Source organism: Scyliorhinus torazame, chromosome 6 (genome assembly GCF_047496885.1).
Source record: "Scyliorhinus torazame isolate Kashiwa2021f chromosome 6, sScyTor2.1, whole genome shotgun sequence".
NCBI classification, from domain to species: domain Eukaryota; kingdom Metazoa; phylum Chordata; class Chondrichthyes; order Carcharhiniformes; family Scyliorhinidae; genus Scyliorhinus; species Scyliorhinus torazame.
In genome coordinates this window covers 32944602-32965354 of record NC_092712.1, presented here as the reverse complement: position 1 = coordinate 32965354, position 20753 = coordinate 32944602, and the positions used below count along the sequence as shown (strand labels likewise).

At 43.5% G+C, this 20753-nt stretch overlaps 1 protein-coding gene across 9 annotated transcripts in view; it reads right to left on the bottom strand.

Moving 5' to 3' along the window:
* nktr (natural killer cell triggering receptor) overlaps positions 1-20753 on the bottom strand; it is a 306045-nt gene that overhangs the window by 106474 nt on the left and 178818 nt on the right. For 5 of the 9 annotated variants that reach the window (XM_072508090.1, XM_072508092.1, XM_072508095.1 and 2 more), the window contains 6 exons: positions 16916-16945; positions 16117-16262; positions 13113-13332; positions 7989-8138; positions 3672-3759; positions 707-855 (listed from right to left, as the gene is read on the bottom strand). In XM_072508090.1, coding sequence (XP_072364191.1) covers positions 707-855; positions 3672-3759; positions 7989-8138; positions 13113-13332; positions 16117-16262; positions 16916-16945 — 783 coding nt within the window. The remainder of the gene's footprint in view (positions 1-706; positions 856-3671; positions 3760-7988; positions 8139-13112; positions 13333-16116; positions 16263-16915; positions 16946-20753) is intronic. The other 4 variants (XM_072508094.1, XM_072508097.1, XM_072508098.1 and 1 more) reach the window with 2 other exon arrangements.

Genomic DNA, 20753 nt, shown 5'->3' with positions numbered 1-20753 from the left:
GGAAACCCACAGAGACACGGGGAGAAAGTGCAAACTCCACACAGACAGTGGCCCAAGCCCGGGATTGAACCTGGGACCCTGGAGCGGTGAGGCATCAGTGCTACACCACACAATTAAATATAATGATTATCTTATTTACATATAGGAAGTAGGGCCAGGAGCTGGCATATGGTCGACTGGGCCTGCTCCACCATTCAATATCATGGATGTTCTACCAACTCAACTTCACTTTTCTGCCCATTCCCCATATTACACTATTCCCTTGGTGTTTTGCCTAGTTCAGTCGCTAATCAATGTTTTTGAAGTTAATAATATGCGTAAAGGTTGCATGACCGAAGCACGTGCACCGTAGCAAAAGCTGAATACTACAATAAAAGCGGATGTTGGAAATCTGAAATAAAACGAAGGTTAAACTCAGCAGGTCTGGCAGCCGTCCTCAGTCCATACGACCCTGCTACAAAACCCCAGAAGGGTCATATGGACTCCAATTGTTTCTCTCGCCACAGATGCTGGCGGACTTGCTGAGTTTAGCCAGCACTTTGTTTTTATTTCAGAATGCTGCATGCACATGACAGATTCTCTATGAAACAATGACAATGAAAAATACTCTGAACTATAGGTCCCGAAAAACACAAATCCACTCGACATGTTCGAACATATGCAAAACCATATACATTTTTAAATTCTCATCTTATAGAGTTCATACTTGTCTCCTTTAGTCCATTTCTCTAAGCTGGCGGCACGGTACGTTCTAACTCGCTGCATTTCTTCCTTCCAATGAGGTGGCGTTTCACTGCTTTCCTCGTCCAGTTCTGATTCTGAGTGTGATCTAGATTTTGAAGGAGTGCGATAGCGCTAACCCAGGAAAAAAAGTTGCAAAAATGAAATAAATTTCATTCATTAACCTTTTTGCTTGTTATGTGGGATAATTGTGGACATTAGAATTTGATTCCCACCCCCTCCCAAACACTCTTTATTTCCTCTACCTGTCACCCTGCTCGTCACATTGGGTCCACACTACAGAACACAAAAATCTCCAGCAAAATTCATAGATTCATGGATGATTACACCACAGAAGGAGGCCATTCAGCCCATTGAGTCCACGCCAGTCAACAACGATCTGACGACACTAATTCCATTTTCCAGCTCTTGGTCCATAGCCTTGGAAGCTACGGCAGCGCAAGAGAATATCTAAATGCTTGTTAAATTTTACGAGAGTTTCTAACTCAATCACCTTTCAGGCAATAAGTTCCAGACTCCCACCACCCTCTGGGAGAAAGTTTCTCCTCAATTCCCCTTTTAACTTTCCACCTCTTACCTTAAATCTATGCCCCCTGGTTAATGACCCTTTGACTAATGGAACTAGTTTCCTTTCTTTCATTTTAAGAACTCAAAGCCTACAGGCTGCAGGCTACAACACCTCACGTAAACTAACTTAGTCGTGCAAGCCCAGATGAGAATTGGCAGGCATTTCCATTGCATGGGGTGAGGCAATACTGTTTCCGTCTTTGGTCAATGTGTACGGAGAGGCAATAGACAACACAAGAATATTGGCTGATCTTCCCTCTTTTAAGGTCAATCCCACCTCCAACTGTTCTTTTACCAAGCCAGCCGAGGTCAGCTAAATGCAGCATAAACTTAAGATTGAGCTCAAAGACCTTTTTGCCCACTTTTTGCTCAGTGTGCTGCAGGGTCGCCAAAGACAACCATGTTTTTTAACACTGGGTATTAAACATAGGAAAGGAACCCATTAACTTAAGAATCTCCTTCCCGAGCCTGGAGGCATTAGAGGAGGAGTTTGAGTTACCGGGTGGGAACGGGTTTCGGTACCTGCAGGTGTGGGACTTTGTCCAGAGGCAGGTTCCAAGCTTTCCTCGCCTCCCCCTAAGGGGACTACAGGATAAGGTGATGTCAAAAACGCGTTGGGGAGGGGAGGGTTTCGGAGATGTGCAAGGAGTTGATGGAGTGGGAAGGGGTCCCAATCGGGCAGGTGAAGAGGAAGTGGGAGGAGGAGTTAGGAGGGGAGGTAGAAGTTGGACTATGGGAAAAGGCCTTGAGTAGAGTCAATTCATCCTCGTCGTGTGCCAGGCTTAGCCTGATCCAGTTCAAGGTGGTTCATAGGGCTCATATGACTGTGGCCCTGATGAGTAGGTTTTTTGAGAAAGTAGAGGTTAGGTGCGGGCGACGTGGGGGTAACCCAGAGAACCACGTACACATGTTCTGGGCATGTCCGAAATGGAGGGGTTCTGGCAGGGATTTGCGGACGTCATGTCAGAGGTCCTGGAAGAGAGGGTGACTCCGAGTCAACAAATGGCAATATTTGGGGAATCAGAGGATCCGGGGCCCGGAGGAGGGAGGGAAAGAGAAGCCAATTTATTGACTTTTGTCTCTGTGGAGGCCCGGACACGGATTTTGCTGGGATGGAGGGACTCGGAGCCTCCAAGGTCAGGAGTGTGGGTCAGCGACATGGCAGGGTTTCTCAGGCTGGGAAAGATTAAGTTCGCCTTGAGAGGTTCAATTCAGGGATTTGCTCGGAGGTGGCAGCCGTTCATCGACTTTTTTTTTTTAAAAAAGGAAAACTGAACGTCAGCAGAAATGGGGGGGGGTGGAAATGAGAGGTATGGCAGTGTAAAATGAGAGACAGGGAATCTAATATACGGGTAGTTAGGAGCTAGGGTGGGAGGGTAGTTGGTTATGTTATTGTAATGTTGTTGCATGTGTCGGGCCGCTAGGCTGTTTAGAATGTTAATTTGTTAAACTGTGAAAATTACAAATGCTTCAATAAAATGTTTTCTAAAAAAAAAAAAACTTAAGAATCTCATGGTTAATTCTACTGAAGTAGTTTCCACTTGCCTGGTATAGAGTGTGTCCTTTCACCCTATGGATGGACACACCACAATTATCTAGTTCCAGAAAAATTAGGCTTGGAAGGCAATAGGATTTGTTGTGACGGTGTTAAAATGTAACTGGCTAAATCCACTCAGCTTTCCAGATTACTATGCTCCCAAGCATTCACTTACAGGGTTCCCTGGAGCCAAGCCTCTAGCAATGGGTCACCTCTACTGGGTGCCATCAGGCTGACTAGCTCATCACCAGTGTTCTCGAGTGCCCCTTGGAACTGCCTGGCTCAATTACTGCAATACAGAATCTGTCACAGGGACCCAACTCCATTTGAACCTTCCACTGCAGGTTTGAACCCAACTCGGACCAAAGATAACCTGCTTGCGCCTCCTCCTGCACAAGATAATCAGCTGTCCATTAAAGAGGCCCAGGCACACACCCACTCAACAGAAATCACTGATGGCATAGCATCAAACTACACTTAGAACCATCAGCCCTGGTCAATATTTTCTGAAAGGTTTAGGAATAATAAATACATGGGTCCTAGTTGAGTGTGCCTGTATTTCTATATGGCAAAAACATCATTTGGAATACAATGAAGGTTAGCAATCTTGAAGGGGGAAAGCATTATTCATTTCAACTCCAATATTGCAGCCAGCGATGACTTTAAGGGCCTTTTGAACAAGCACAAAATGAGCTTAATTCCTTTTTATAATTAGAGATATCAAGGTGGAGAATCCAAAGCCCAAAGAGTAAGGCACTACCACTGTTTGAAGGAGTTAAGCATCAGAGGGTGGAAGAGTCACAGGCAGATAAAAGTAAATGCATACCATCGTGCCTCTTCCTTTAATTTTACGGCCCGATTTTGACACCACTGGTTTCTGATCATTATGAGTTGTGGGTGCTTCCTGAACTTTTCTGTAAGGGAGGAAAAATAGCTGAATTTTGATTCTAAAATGAGGGAATAAAATTGAATGAAAAACGCATAGACTGTAAAGTTCCACAAAATTCATAAATATAAATGATTAACAAGTCAAATTTTACCCATTGGTAATTTCTTACGCTTCCATCAATGGCTCCCAAGAATAAAGATAATGCCAGTCGCTCTGGGAAAATGTATTCTTCACTGTTGAATTATTTTATCACATATTTGAATATACTTTCTTATTCTAAGCAAACCCCAAGTAAACGCTTCATCCAGGCTGGACTAACCTACTTATCAATAAAAGAACATGCTTCCAGGACATGTCAAGTTTTTTCACATCCAACTCAACATTTTTTTTTGAAGTGGAGTCACTAGTGTTACGTAGAAAAATGTGGTCAATTTTCACAGCCACGGTCTCACAAACATGAACAGTCAATTTATTGATAACATTGGTTGGCTGGCGGGGGCTCAGAGAGGGTGTCAGGTTGGCCTGGCGGTTTTCAGCCGTTAAGGATTACGGCCCGGAGCCTGGGGGAAGGCCCTGATGCTCTTCGAAAAATGCCAGAGAACATCAAACATCAATCTGAACAGGTGCTGATTGGCCACAAGATTGGCTCATGTGGGAAATGGGCAATAATTAGTGATTAGAGCGTGTGAAGAGAAGCCTGCAGTACATTGCTCAGGCACAGTGAAAGGGGGATTTGCTCTGCATCCAGCCGTTCTACACCGAACTAGGGAATGCTTGATGTGCCAATACAGGCAGCTGGGGTTTTTTATTCCCTCCTGTCAATGTAGGAATAAAAGGAACACGAGATTATCACCCTATTCAAGACATAAAAGCAATTAGCTTCAGTAATGAAGTACAAATCTGCTACAACAGCAGTTGAAGAGAGAAATAAACCAAAGCACAAGAAAATTCAAAAGAAACGATGAGAGCGTTTATTGGCAGAGGTAATGTTTCTAATCTGAAAATTATATTTTACATTTCCCGTTGAAGATTCTTGTAATCTTCAATATTCCATGGTTGCAGGCCAAAACTTAATATGAACACTAATGAGCCAAAATACTGCATAGACAGAATTATAGCTATTGTGATGGTCCCTTTAGTGCCAGTCCAATGTTAAACAGAAACAGGGGCTGTTTAGCACAGGGCTAAATCGCTGGCCTTGAAAGCAGACCAAGGCAGGCCAGCAGCACGGTTCAATTCCCGTAACAGCCTCCCCGAACAGGCGCCGGAATGTGGCGACTAGGGGCTTTTCACAGTAACTTCATTGAAGCCTACTTGTGACAATAAGCGATTTTCATTTCATTTAAATGCATTCATTTAAAATCATTCTTGATCCTAAACAAAACTGATATAGATACATAAATTGCTACAGATCAGTATCAATTCACGTCAATTCATTCCATAATAAATAGCAGGAATAAACTATTCAGCCTGTTGGGCTTGCTTTACCATTCACTATCACTCTTATTGTGGCCTTAACTCCACCTTCTTTCCTGTTCCCTATAACGCTCGACCCCTCTAGAGCTCAAAAATCCATTAATCTTAAGACTTGAACATATTCAATGACTGCCTCCAGGGTTAGGACTTCCAAAAACTTGTGACCTTAGAATCATAGAATACCTACAGTACAGAAAGAGGCCATTTGGCCCATCGAGTCTGCACCAACCATTTGAAAGAACCCCCTACCTGGACCCTATCCCCCACCCTGTAACCTCACCCTAAGGGGCAATTTAACATGTCCAATCCACCTAACCTGCACATCGTTGGACAGTTGGAGGAAACCGGAGCAACCAGAGGAAACCAACTTAGACACAGGGAGAACGTGCAACCTCCACACAGACAGTCACCCAAGGTGGGAATCGAACCCGGGTCCCTGGCGCTGTGAGGCAGAAGTGCTAACCACTGCGTCGCCGTGCCGACCTTATGAAAGAAGAAATTCCTCCCCATAACTGCCAACTCCATCGTCAATCAATTATTTGTCTAACTCAGCCTGAATTTAATCAATGGCCTAGCCTCCACTGTTCGCAAGGGGAGAGAATTTCAAACACTAACCATCCTCAGAGAAGAAATTTCTGCTCACCGCTGTCTTAAATGGGAGGCCCATTACCTTCAATCTGGGCCCCTTTGTTCTAGATATTCTCGTGAGTAACATCATCTCAGTATTTACCCCGTAAAGCCCCCTCAGAATCTTACATTTCAATAAGGTCATCTGTAATTCTTCTAAACTCCAATGAGTATAATCCCAATCTGCTCAACCTTTCCCAATGAGACAAACTCTCATCCCGGGAATCAGCCAAGTGAACCTTTGATAAATTGCTTCTTAAATAAATATGTCCCTCCTTCAGGAAGGTGACCAAAACTACACAATATTCTAGGTGTGGTCTCAGCAAATTCCTGTACAGTTGCAGCAAGACTTCCCTTCTTTCATTCTCCATTCCTTTTGCAAGAAAGGCCAACATTCCATTCGTCTTCCTAACTACTAACTGTATCTGGCATGCAGACCTTTTGTGATTCATGTACAAGGACAACCAGGTCCCTCCGTACTGCAGGCGTCTGTCTGTGGGGTGTCTCCGTTTAAATCAGGGTTTTGGGAATGTCGTGGAGCAATCTGTCGCGGCATTCCGGTGGCGGTCTCAATCATGGGAGAAGTGTCCAACGGTCGCTACCAGCATTTTATTGAGAATGGCAGCCGCTGTCGCCTTTCAAATGAGAAGGAAATTAGGCTGCGTGCAGTCATCTGGCCATAAGCGGCAGCAGTGAGCAGATCACGCACCCTGTACATACATTTGACGTCAAGCGCCCTCTATGTATGTGCTTCAGGCGCCAAATCACAGAGCAGAGCTTCTTCCATTTTCTAGCTGCTGGCAAACAAGGCAAGAGGAATGTGAAGATGAATAATTTTTTTTACAAGTAAGAGACGGCCAGAGACACCTAGGCAGAGTACCTACTGGCCATGATCTCACATCTGAATCTGCTCAGGAGGGTCCAGGGCAGGACAGAGCAGTGCTAGTGTTAGCTCCGTACAGAGCTCCAGGGCCTCTGGTTAACAGCCGACAAAGAAGAAACCAAACTCGGGAGCAAAGCAGTATAAAGAGGATTTCGAGGTATGGTTTTGCCACTTGTGCTAATGCAAAGCCCATGTGTGCTATATGCAGACAAGTACTGGCTAATGAGAGGAGTTTCAGATTTTGAAACAGTAGTAGTGGGTGAAAAATTCCCTTGGAGGTTGAGACAACAGAGTCAGTTATTAACTTAAAGCTGACTCCAAATGAAAAGACTACACTACTGTATCTGACCTGTGATGGCACATTAAAAACAAACCAAAAGTCCATGAGGCTGTCAGCAGGAGTATCCGGTGCGGAGTAAAACAAGTACATATTTGCTATTGCCCTTCACGACGACCTACATGTATGAGGTTAGATTTTCCGTTCTCACAAAGATGGAAGACGGCACAAAGGAATTCGCTGAAGTCTGCACCTCATATGCTCATTGCCATCTCCTCCTGTGAACCTGGTTGGAGCGGGATCGTGAGGACCAAGCAGGTTCCCCATTTGCATCAAAGGTACACGAACCTGACGTATGTGCGAAGGTTGAGCGGTTGGCAAAAGTGGGTCCCAGGAAAAACAGTTTGCAAAACACTGATTAAAGTAACACTCAGCTTTTCTATTCTTACTGCCAAAGCGTACATAAAAAGGTACTGCAACAAATGAACACATCTGTTGCAGTACCCTTTTATATGGCACCTTATTGAATGCTTTTTGGAAATCCAAATACACTACATCTACTGGTTCTCCTTTACCTACCCTTATGTTACGAACTGAAAAGAACAAATCTGCTAAACACTATTTCCCCCTCATAAAACAATGCCCATTCTGCTCGATTGCATCCATTCTGCTCGATTGCATTATGAGTTTTCAAATGTTCTGCTAAGACTGCTTTAATAATGGATTCCATCGTACTGATTAGATGCATGCACAAGAAAGCGAAAATGGAAAAACTTCCCTGGTTGGGAAAATCTTATTAAGAATGTTTCCGGCTAATAAATTAAATAAAATTCTAACAAGTAAATCATGTTCACCAATTATAATTGAATTTGCCAAGTTCTTTGGATGTTGGGTTAGTAAATATTGATGCAAAGCAATACAATTTATTTGTTAATATTTGTTTAAAAAAATAGTGGCACCATTTACAGCAGTGCCTTTACAGTTCACTCACAGTTCAGTTTCTGGTTTTGGCAAATCCCGCCTGAGCAAAAATCTGTTCTCTGGTACTGGAGGAATCTCTTCGGGCCTTACCGACAGTTTCTGTCGCTTTGGGTTTGATTCTCGGTCTTTATCATCCTCTTCGCGCACACCATTGTGGCTGCTGGAGCAAGAAAAACAAACTGAAGCTCATGAAACACATGAGAGTTACCAGTAAATAGGTGCATTCAAGTGCATTCAAATACATCCCAGAGACCTGATGTGGAGATGCCGGCGTTGGATTGGGGTGAGCACAGTAAGAAGTCTTACAACACCAGGTTAAAGTCCAACAGGTTTGTTTCAAACACTAACTTTCGGAGCACTGCTCCTTCCTCAGGTGAGAAAGCTAGTGTTTGAAACAAACCTGTTGGACTTTAACCTGGTGTTGTAAGACTTCTTACTGTGCTCACCCCAGAGACCATTTCACAAGGAATAAATAAATAGCTATCAAAATGCATTACTTGATGCTACGATTCCTCATAGCATTAAATCTATGACTATATCGACAAATGAATGTTTCTTTAAGCAAATTGGTTGTTGTAGAAAAATCCACAGGAAATTTTTAAGGGGATAGAAAACAGAAAATGCAAGAAATACTCAGCAGATGTGGCAGCAATTGTGGAGAGAAAAACAGTTAACCCAATTACCTTTCATGAAAACTGGAAAAAAGGAGATACAACAGGATTTTAGCAAATAGAAAGACAGGGAAATAGAGTGGAGGGGGAAAAGAATAAAAGACAATGTCTACAATTAGGGTGGACGGTAGGAGAGATTAAAAAACAAAAGGGATGAAGACGCAAGGCAAATGGGCATGGTAATTGAACGAGCAATGAAACAAAAGATTGGTCTTGAGGTAAGACTGGGAAAGCAGAATAATTACCAACAACTTGCATGAAAAAAATGGGGTCAGAGGTTATGATCTGAAATTGTTAAAACTTCCATGTTGAGTCCAGAAAGCTGTGAAGTTCCAAGGCGAAAGATGAGGTACAATTCCTTGGGCTTATGTTAAGTTCCATCAGAACAGGGCGAAGGCAAAGATTCCAGAGTGGAAAATTAAAATTGCAGGTAACTGGAAGCTTACTTATACTTGCGTTCCACAAAGAGGTTACTGAATCTGTGTTTGGTTTCCCCAATATTTGGACTATACCGTGAGCAGTTAATGTATTATAATATATTGAAAGGAGGACAAGTAAATCTCGGTTTCACCTTGAAGGAGTGTTTGTGACCCTGGAGAACCGAGAGGGAGGAGGTAAAAGGGCAAGTGTTGCATTTGCGCTTTTTAAAAAACTCTTTCATGGCATGCGAGTGTCACTGGTAAGGTCAGCATTTCTCGCTCATCCCCAAATTCCCTTGAGAAGGTGGAGGTAAGCTGTCATCTTGAACTATCCGCAGTACGGGTAATTCCACGGTGCTGCCGGCTGGGAAGGGTATTCCAGGATTTTGACTCAGCGACAGTGGCAATATATTTCTAAGCCAGCGTGGAGCTCGGAGGGGAGCTGACAATTATTGGTATTCCCATGCATCTGCTGTCCCTTTCCTTCTAGATGAGACGGGTGTTGGGTTTGGATGGTGTTGTCGAAAGAGCCTTGGTGAGTTGCTGCAGTGCACCATGATAATGGTACACAGTGCTACCACTCTGTATAGATGGTGGAGGGAGTGAATGTTTAGGTGATAGGTGAAGTGCCAATCAAGTAGCCTGCTTTGCCCTGGCAGGTGGAGAGGAGTGGAAGTGTTGCAGAGGAAACAATACCTTTCAAATGCTGGAACGGTAGGGACGGAAATTCATGTATTGTGGTGGAATCTCACTTGGTGATGAAAATGGCAGATGATGATCAATTTAAAGTGGAGGCCGGTGGAGTGAAGATGAAGATATGGGGAATCCTATTGTAGTTCTTGGAGGGAGGACAATGGAAACTGAATGAACATGGTTGGGGGCCCTGTCAACCACAGTGGAAGGGAATCCTCAGTTGAAGAGAGGGGATAAACTATCGTAAACACTAGAACAGAGCACGGTAGAGCAAGGGCAGCACGGTAGCACTGTGGATAGCACAATTGCTTCACAGCTCCAGGGTCCCAGGTTCGATTCCGGCTTGGGTCACTGTCTGTGCGGAGTCTGCACATCCTCCCCGTGTCTGCGTGGGTTTCCTCCGGGTGCTCCGGTTTCCTCCCACAGTCCAAAGATGTGCAGGTTAGGTGGATTGGCCATGATAAATTGCCCTTAGTGTCCAAAATTGCCCTTGGTGTTGGGTGGGGTTACTGGGTTATGGGGATAGGGTGAAGGTGTTAACCTTGGGTAGGGTGCTCTTTCCAAGAGCCGGTGCAGACTCGATGGGCCGAATGGCCTCCTTCTGCACTGTAAAATTCTATGAACAGAGGGTGGCTCGTCAGAACAAATATGATGGATACGGGGCAATGAGGAGAATGGAATAGATTTCAGATTCCCAGAACCTGGAGCATTTTGCTTTTGCCCTAAGGGTATAAAAAATGGTACTTTCGATCAAGAATCGATATGTCGCATTTGAGTGGAAAAAAACACGGACAGCAAATTACTATTTTCTCTTTTTAAGGTTAGATGCCTTCTCCCCTGTCCCTAGAACGGCAAAACTCATGGTGTCAAGAGCTATGACAGTTCTCCATGATAAGGTGCTAAATAAAAATGTGTATTTAATAGTCTATTATCTTGCTAGAATGTCCTTCTGAAAGCCTTATATCAAGAAACTGTTTGTCGACAGCAGCTGATGGGCCACCTCTACTGCATTAAAGGAGCTTCTGGGTCTCATAGAATTTACAGTGCAGAAGGAGGCCATTCATGCCGTGGAGTCTTCATCGGCCATTGGAAAGAGCACCCCACTCAAGCCCACGCCTCCACGCTATCCCCATAACCCAGTAACCCCTCCTAACGTTTTGGACACCAAGGGGAAATTTAGCTTGGCCAATCCACCTAACCTGCACTTCTATGGACTGTGGGAGGAAACCAGAGCACCCAGATGAAACCCACGCAGACACGGGGAGAAAGTGTAAACCCCCAGGTCCCTGGAGCTGTGAGGCAGCAGTGCTAACCACTGTGCCATCATGCCACCCAAGAATCTTGACTAGCATTGAGTCAGAGAGTTCTAATGCACAGAAAGAGGCCCTTCGGCTAGTTATGTTTATGTCGGTCATCAAATACCTATCTATTCTTTTTTTTAAATAAATATATTTAGAGTACCCAATTATTTTTTCCAATTAAGGGCAATTTAGCGTGGCCAATCCACCTAACTTGCACATATTTGGGTTGTGGGGTGAAACCCATGCAGACACGGGGAGAATGTGCAAACCCGACACGGACAGTGACCCAGGGCCGGGATTCGAACCCGGGTCCTCAGCGCCGTAGGCAGCAAAAATACCTATCTATTCTAATCCCATTTTCCTGCACTTGGTTCACAGCCTGGTTATGCTATGGGGCTTCAAGTGCTCATCTCAACGCTTCTGAAATACAGTATTACTTAGTACTAAAGTGCAGAAATAGGTCATTTAACAGGTTAAAGCGTGGTCGAACCAAGGTTCTCTCCATGTTTAACATCTCCTCCTTCATTGTGGTAGCCCATCATTTCCATTGTTGTCTCAGCTGAGATGTTTTTAGTGCACCACACCTCATTATTTCAGCTAAATTCTGAGCACATTTATTCTTCAATAAAGCAACTCAGAATTCCAAACCAGTAATGGTCTTGGATCAGATGAACGAAGAAAGTAAGCTTGCATTTATACGGCACGTCACATTTCGCAGAATAACTCAAAACACTTCAGATAAAATACAGTAGTCTGAAATGGAGTCCCTGGTATTAAGGGGCAGTCTGTCCAGAAAGCAAGATCCAACAAACAGCAGCGAGATTGATGGACAGTTAACTGATTGAACGCAGGAATGTTGATTTGTACACCAGGAGAACTCTCCTTTTATAGAATTTACAATGCAGAAGGAGGCCATTCAGCCCATCGAGTCTGCACCGGCCCTTATTGGAAAGAGCACCCTACCTAATCCCACACTCCCACCCTATCCCCGCAACCCATCCCACCCAATCTTTTTGGACACTACGGGCAATTTAACACGGCCAATCCACCTAACCTGTACATCTTTGGACTGTGGGAGGAGACTCCGCACAGACAGTGACCCAAGCCGGTATTCGAACCTGGGACTCTGGAGCTGTGAAGCAACTGTGCTAACCACTGTGTTACCGTGCCCCCCCTTTAGCAGTGCTGTGGGAGTTTTAACATGCATCCAAACGACTGGAAAAGTTAGACAGATAAAGGCTGAAGGCTGACGCCTCCCATAATGCAGCAGTCTGTCAGCAATGCACTCCATGTCAGTCTGTAAGTCTTGTTTGAAGCCACGCACAACACATGGTCACTCTATACAAACCACTCAAGTTATAAAAAGATAATTGACCTTCATTTGGGACAGATTTTAGAATCAGGGACCCTCTCGTTCAATCTCCCTTTCTATTTTTGCTAACGGTTGATTTTACAGGAATACAGCATTATAGGCTGCCTTGAAACAGCTGGCATAAATATACCCTAGACTGGGTATTGTGTAATCAGAAAGGAATAATTGGCAATTTAATTGTGCAAGGCCCCTTAGGGATGAGCGACCATAATATGGTAGAATTCTTCATCAAGATGGTGAGTGACGTAGTTGATTCTGAGACTACGCTCCTGAATCTTAATAAAGGAAACTACGATGGTATGAGGCATGAGTTGGCTACGGCGGATTGGGAAATGTTACTTAAATGGATGGCGGTGGATAGGCAATGGCAAACATTCAAAGAGCACATGGGTGAGCTGCAACAATTGTTTAATCCTATCTGCCGCAAAAGTAAAACGTGAAAGGTGACCAAACCATGGGTTGCAAGGGAAATTGGAGATAGTGTTAGATCCAAGGAAGAGGAATACAACTTGGCCAGAAAAAAACAGGAGTAGGCTGAATGGCCTACACCTATTCCTATTTCCTGTTTCCCCAGACTAGTCTACATTTCAGAGGTAAAACAACAGTTCGGAAATTACTCCAATATAATTCAATTATAAAACATACACATTCATGGATTATAGAAAGATTTCACTGCACCTCTTTTGGCTGGAAGATATTTTTCTCTTTTTGCTTCTGGTCTCTTTCCGTCTTTTTGAATGTTTGCTTCTCATCTTCCTTTTGCGTTTCCTCCTCCTTTCTCTTTCTTCTTCGGCCTCTGTTTCAGACTCTGAGGACTTGGAAGATGTTGAAGAATCGGAACTAGTCTCTGATTCGTGTGAGGAGTAAGAGGCAGTGACTTTTTTCTTGCGTTCTGTCACTGAAAGATATGAAATACACAGAACTGCCTCATGTAAATGTACTTCTGCATACACGATAAGTTACACTCAAGCGCCAGCCAAAACAGTGTGGAGTGGCCGTTGAACGTTCCTTGGCTCTAAATCACGGACGGTCTTCTCTGGAATTGTAACATCAGAAGTGACAGAATATTACAGTACAGGAGATGACCATTAGGGCCATCGCCCCCAGGCTGGCTTGATGGAAGAGCTATCCCTCTTAATCCATTTTCCCAACCCTTTTCAAATCTTTCTTGATTGAAGATCCTGAACGGTGCTGCCAAGGTGGACGTGGAAAAGATATTTCCTTTCGTGGGTGAGTCCAGGACCAGGGGGCACAGTTTTAAAATTAGGGGTCACGTTTTTAGGACAGAGACGTGGAGAACTTTTTTCTGAGATGGTTGTGAGACTTTGGAACTCGGCCTCAGAAGGTAGTGGAGCCAGGGTCACTGGATATTTTAAAGACGGAGGTAGATGGATTCTTGTTAGGTAAGGGAATCAAAAGGTATTGGGGGTGGATGGGAACTAGAACTTTAAACACAAACAGATCAGCCATGATCTTATTCAATAATGGAGCAGGCTGAAGGGGCTGAATGATCTACGTCTGCTCTTCTTGTGTGTTCGTATGTTATGCACTATTATGGAGCTATAACCGTATCTATCTGAGAGTAGGTGGTGGCATAGTGGTTATGTCGCTGGGGTAGCACTCCAGAGGCCCAGGCTAATGCTCTGGAGACATGGGCTCAAATCACACCAAGGCAGCTCTGGTGGAATCTGAATTCAATTAACAAATGTGGAATTGAAAGTTATTGTTCTGGTATTGTCCCAGGGTAATCCATGCCATTCACAACCACAGCATCCCATGTGGCCCCAGACCAATTTCCTAACCCGTAACTTCTCCACTACAGAAAAAACATAAGAAATAATAGTAGGCCATTCAGCCCTTCGAGCCCGATGGGTCATTCAATGGTAAATAGCAAGGAGGAAAGCTTTAGATTACAGGACACGATAAGACAGGCTGGTTAGATAGGAAGAAGATAGAATTCTTAGTGTAGAAGGAAGCTATATAGCCCATCGAGTCTGTACCGACCCTTTGAAAGAGCACCTTACCTAGGCCCACACCCCTGCCCTATCCCCGTAACCCACCCAACCAGCACATCTTTGGACTGTAGCATGAGGTGTGCTGTACAAAATTATGAGGGCCATAGATGGTGTAGATAGAAAGGAAGTATTCTCCTTAGTAATGGGGTTAATAACTAGAGGGTATAGATTTAAGGTAATGGGCAAGATATTTAGAGGGAATTTGAGGAAAAACCTTTTCACCCAGAGGGTGGTGGGAATCTGGAACTCGCTGCCTGAAAGGGTGGTCGAAACAGGAACCTTCACCACATTCAAGAAGCATTTAGATGATCCCTTGAACCACCATAGCATGCAAGGCTACAGACCAGGTGCTGGAAAATGGGATCTGGCTAGAAAGATGCTTGATGGCTGGCACAGACATTCTGGGCCGAAGGGCCTCATTCAGTGCTATAAAACTCTGACTCCATGAAGTTATGGCTGATCTTCTAACTCACCACCATTTACTTGCACTATCCCCATATCCCTTGATGCAGAAATCAATCAATATCAGTCTTGAAGCCGCTTACTTCCTTGGTAATACTTTCCACCAACGCTTGTATATTAGGTTATCAGACTGAAACCAGCATCCATTCCCATGTTACCTCCGGGCTCCATTAGATTTAAATTCTCCGAGGCAACCACCCCACGGAAACTTCACCTTATGCAAAACACTGGTGCCTATATCACATCTCAAACTAAGTCTCATTCATCTCTCCTTGCTGACCTACATTGGTTCCTGAAGAGCTCAGATTTAAAATGTTCATCCTTCTGAGTAATCTAGATGCCTTTCTCCTCTCTATCACCATATTCTCCTCCACATCCTGTATCCCCAAATTGTTTCTGACTCTGTCTCACGCATTTCCCTCCCTTCAGCATCACTACATCACTACAAATCTTTTTTTATAATCTTTATTATTGTCACAAGTAGGCTTATATTAACACTGCAATGAAGTTACTGTGAAAAGCCCCTAGTTCGGATACACTGAGGGAGAATTCAGAATGTCCAAATCACCCAACAGCACGTCTTTGGGACTTGAGAGAGGAAACCGGAGCACCCGGAGGAAACCCACGCAGACACGGGGAGAATGTGCAGACTCCGCACAGACAGTGACCCAGCAGTGCTAACCACTGCGCTACTGTGCCGCCCCCCAGAAACAACATCAAAGGGCTCGTATGGGATTTGAATCGGGACCCCTCAAATTTGTGGAGCACAACCCCCGAAGCGGGAATCTTAGCCCTAGACCAATGAACCGGTTTGTGTTTTGCCAGGACAATGTGGCTCCAAAGCTCAACACAATCTTAACCCAAGCTTGGACACAAAAGACAAGTGCCAAGGAAATGTGGCATTCACTATGCTTGACAGCATTCGATTAAGTTCACAACTCAGGAGCTCGAGTATAACTAATGTCAATCCGGGTCCAGGGGCGGGGCTAAGGGAGTGTCCTCTAATGGGTGGTGTCAGACACAGGAAGATAGCACAGTTTTTTTCGTACTATTTTATGGGATGTGTGCATCTCTGGCAAGGCCTGCATCTGTGGCCCATTCCTCTGTCAAAAGTTAATCATCATAGCCCCAGGATATCACTGCTGGAGTTAGTCAGGGCAGCAGCCAGGGTGCACACCAAGATCTAGGTCAACAAAAAAACTCACCATGACTTGCAGACTTTGGGACAAACTCTCCACAGTCAATGATTCGAACATCTGCATATGGTCGGCTGGCAGCATCTGTCTTCAGGTTTTCTATTTCCTTTATGGTGTCAAAGCCAGTTATTACTTGACCGAAGACGACATGTACACTAAAAATCAGAGTTGAAACGGGAGCTTGCATTAAGGTTCCTACACAGCAACAGGAATTATATTGAATATGAATTAATATTAAAAGATTGGGATGAATAAAATTAATTTGCCACCATGAGGCTTAAACTCTTTGGAGATGGGATGCAGTGCCATTAAAACATGGTTCTACCAAATCTCTAATTGAACACAGACTCCAGGTCTAGGAAATATATCACTTTGATACACAAGAGCAGATATAGAAATAATTGTTTGTTTTCAAATGTGAATCTACTGCAGCAATATGTATGGGTACCAGAGGTGAGTCGGATAATTCCCATTTTTTTTTAAATCGAGTAGTCTCCCTGCTAACATTGATGCTAGTCATTATCGTAGAATGCCTGATCATCGAGTCCAGGGTTTTCCAGGTAACAAAAAGGGAGCGCTTTTAAAAATGGTTAGCCATTCTGTTAGTTCAACCGGGCAAGACAGTGAGCAAACCAAGTCATAAAAACCAGGAAGGCCTCAGCAGCAATACCACCATCATTAGCTGGCACTGGAGTTACAGCAGGAAAGTTTGGCAACCAAATTAAAAGAGGACAGTTTGGACTACAAGTCATATGCACCTCAATAAAGTCACAACACCTCTGGACAACAAAATGACGACGTGACCTACCCATCCAGATGTGGAGCTGGCTTTGTCGTTCTGTTCCGTTGAAAGAATCCATTTTTTTGGGAAGGATGGTTTGAAAAAGAATATGAAAGGGCGTGACGAATTCAGGCACAGAGGTAGGGATCATTTTTAATGTCAGGGTTTGGAAGGATGTTTAAAAATATGAAAGAAAAAGAAAAAAATAGTTAGTTCAAACAACTGCCCTTCAAAAGGTCTGTCAATCACACAAAACTGCTCTTCATGCACTGGGCCGATGACTGCATTATGTTTAACCCATAAATCCCATTAATGTCCTGGGATCCAGATTTTTCCAGTGGGGTGCTGTGGCCTTATGTTCCATTTCTGATGGATGGGGGAGTGGGGCTGCTTAATCCAGGAGCTCAAATGCTACTCTACGACCACCCACCGGTTCCCACTGAAAATTGAGCAAGTTGCTCCAGATGCACTGGGACTGAAGCTTTGAACACCATCAGGTTCTGGAGACAACTTTTTAAAAAAACCATGAAGGTTTCACTCTCTTATTAGTGAAATATTTTAATCATAGGAGAGTTTATTTGGTGATTTGATGAAAAGATACTTGTTGAGACTTCAGATTTGTATGCAATGTGCGATTACTGCCAGGGGTTACCTTCTCCTTATGGACAGTACGAAGTCTTACAACACCAGGTTAAAGTCCAACAGGTTTGGACTTTAATTCTCCTTATGGAAGAGGGGCAATTTTAAATTTTCATGTGTTATTTGGTTTGGATATTTTCATGGTGCAGTGAATGTTTAAAAAGCAAGCAATTATTCCAATTCTACTTGCTTTCTGGCGAACAAATGCTCTTTTGGTTGGCTTCCAGTCATGTACTGGCTCAAACACTGAACAATGAATTTTACAACATGCAGCAGTTTGAGTATAATAAATAAAAATAAATAAATAAACAATTTTTGTCACAGGTAGGCTTACATTAACACTGCCATCAAGTTACTGTGAAAATCCCGCAAGTCGCCACATTCCGGCGCCTGTTTGGGTACACGGAGGGAGAATTCAGAATTCTCAGCTGGTACGGGAATTGAACCCGCGCTGCTGGCCTTGTTCTGCATCACAAACCAGCTGTCTAGCCCACTGAGCTAAACTAGCCCCTAGCCTGGTGATGTACAGGGAGAAAATGGCGATGTACAGGGAGAAAATAAAAGCCTTGCTTACTTTTATTATTTACAATTAAATTCTCATCATGCCCAGTTTTTTAAGTCACAAACTTTGCAAGATTTTCCCCACCCCAACACTGCAAAATTTAACTTCTGGCACACTTTGTGTCAAACCTTACAAAACACACGTTTGTTTTTGGTGATGTACTGAAAGTCCCAAGGTATATCAGTCCTGCATCTACTTCTATGAATTGGTCTCTAGCAAGACAACCAAATTCGGTATATTCTTAGAGTAAATTAATGTAAATGTGCTACTACAGACTTAAGTTGACCTTCTGAAAAGGCTGTATTTTTGTTGTGTCCTACAAGTGTCTCCAGCTTTCCCCAAGGTAAGTTCCATCACACTACAACACTGCTCCTCAGAGAGGAGCTCCACCTGCTGGATAAGCAAGACATACCATAACACTCAATTTACTGAGAGTCAATTGGGCATGATTGATTACCAAAAATGACAAGGGTTTAAGTAAGAACTCTCCAAAGTAAAATGCTGTACTGGAAACTTAATAGTGAGACAGAGGGAATCAATGACTCTTCAAGATTAACTGGTTATGATTAAATAAAGTTGCCATCATTCTCTACAATTCTGTGCATTCATTAATTAAACCCATTTAAGGGCTGTTGAGGGTCACACAAATGGAATTGTACGTATCGAAAGGACAGGCGGCCGGAAATGGGTGCGGGGCCAACGCACTAACCTTCACTGAGCACAATGCCAATACTGCAGAGAAATGGCATTAACTGGACCATGACTGTCGACATTTCCAGATGCTAACAGTGCAGGAAGCAAATCTGGAATTGAGAAACCTTCCGGAGCAAGTAGTTTAAAAAAATGAAGAATCCATAACAAGCGAGAATGACAAAAGCTTTTAGTAACGCACAACAAATTTCACATGAAAGCAGAGTTTGCATTTAGTACAGTGGATTAGGGGAGCATTTAGAACGTCATCTTCATTAACACCCACTTTCTCCCCTCAAAAAACAACTACTGCAGAGTGGCTTTCATTGTTGCTCTGTCCGCTTTATTGAAAATAGTCAGGAATTATGATCTCCGGAGTCAATGCAATTAAACAACATGGATGTGCCACCTAGATTACTTAAATTGACTCCAGTGACACCACCTAAAATTGTGTTCATCATTTTACAACGTAGGTCACAGACACTCTAATCCAAAGTTGATAGCGAGCGTTCCAGATTAATATACCTGCAATAAGAAGTAACGCTTTTCCATTCTGAAAGCCATTTGCAACAAGAAACTAATTTTCCCTCAGAATGTATGCAAGAAGAGCAGGCTTTAAAGTTACTGTCTTTCCAGTTCTCTGGTACTTAGACAAAGTAATTCAAGAAAAAAAAAATACAAATACATATGTTTAAGGTTAACACTGGGCAGAAGTCTCGGTCAAGGCTAAAGTTTGATCACGGTTAATTAGTGGAGCATAAGATGTTAAATTTCCAACAGGGCCACTTTTACGATCAAGTTCAGGCCAAGAAGCTGCAGTCCTGGTACACAAGTGTTAAAGATACAGTACCATCTGTCAATATGCACGATACTTCTTTGGTGAAGACTCCGCTAGAACCTTTGTGCTCTTACTAACTTACATTATGGTAGCAGGATTTAGTGATAGCAGGTTTTTAAATGTTGTAGTCATATCTGATGGAGGTTAGGTGGCGGTCAGCAGTTGCAGATGACAGAATCTCAAAGTCCTGATCAAAACATTTAACAAAATAATTATTAATGGGGGGGGAGAAATGAAACCTTACTAATTGCCTTCAATGCGCTCTTGGATTGAAGTGTCTGTGCCCAGGTGACAATTGATAAAGCTGTGAAACCTTGAATAAGATCGGTTACAGAAAGAATCATTAGAAATGTAGGAACAAAAGGCAGCCGGTCAGCCCCTCAAACCTGTTTGGTCATTCAATTAGATCTGTAGCTGATCTGCATCTTCCTTGCCCAACAGAAACTGAAATTATCAATTGACCCAGCCATAAGTTTTTTTCGATTACCCTTTGTATGGTGAAAGATTTACTGATATCATGCCTGGATGACCGACTTCTAAATTTAAGGTTATGCCCCCAATCTGGAGACCCCTCCACCAAGGGAAAGTTTCTCTCCACCTACTCTCAGATCGAAATAATTTCAGTTACTATCAAACTTTAAAGTGAAGCCAATTACCATTACAGGTGAAGATCACTAGCTTCGTGATAGGTGCAAGTCAAAATCCTGGAACTCCCTCTCTAACAGCACTGTGGGTGTACTCACACCACATGGACTGCAGCGGTTCAAGCTCACCACCACCTTCTCAAGGGCAATTAGGGATGGGCAATAAATGCTGCCTAGCCAGTGCCGCCCATATCCCCTGAATTAATTTTTTTAAAGTGCCAGACTGGTAATGCAGGTACAGGATCCTGGCAAATCCACCACAGGCCTTACAGTGCTTTGAAGAGCTAATGCCTGGTTTAACGTTACTCCAGTCTAGCAAGAGTGAGGCTGGCAGTCTTTAACAACTAGCAGCACCCAAAAAATAAACTCTGCTAAGGCTGGCAACCCAGACGATTGTCTTTAAACCAGATTTTCCCAGTCTTGGTGAATGCAGGCTGACTTAGGTTAGCAACGGTCTCTCTCCTCTCCCACATTAGCCACTAATGGGCAGTG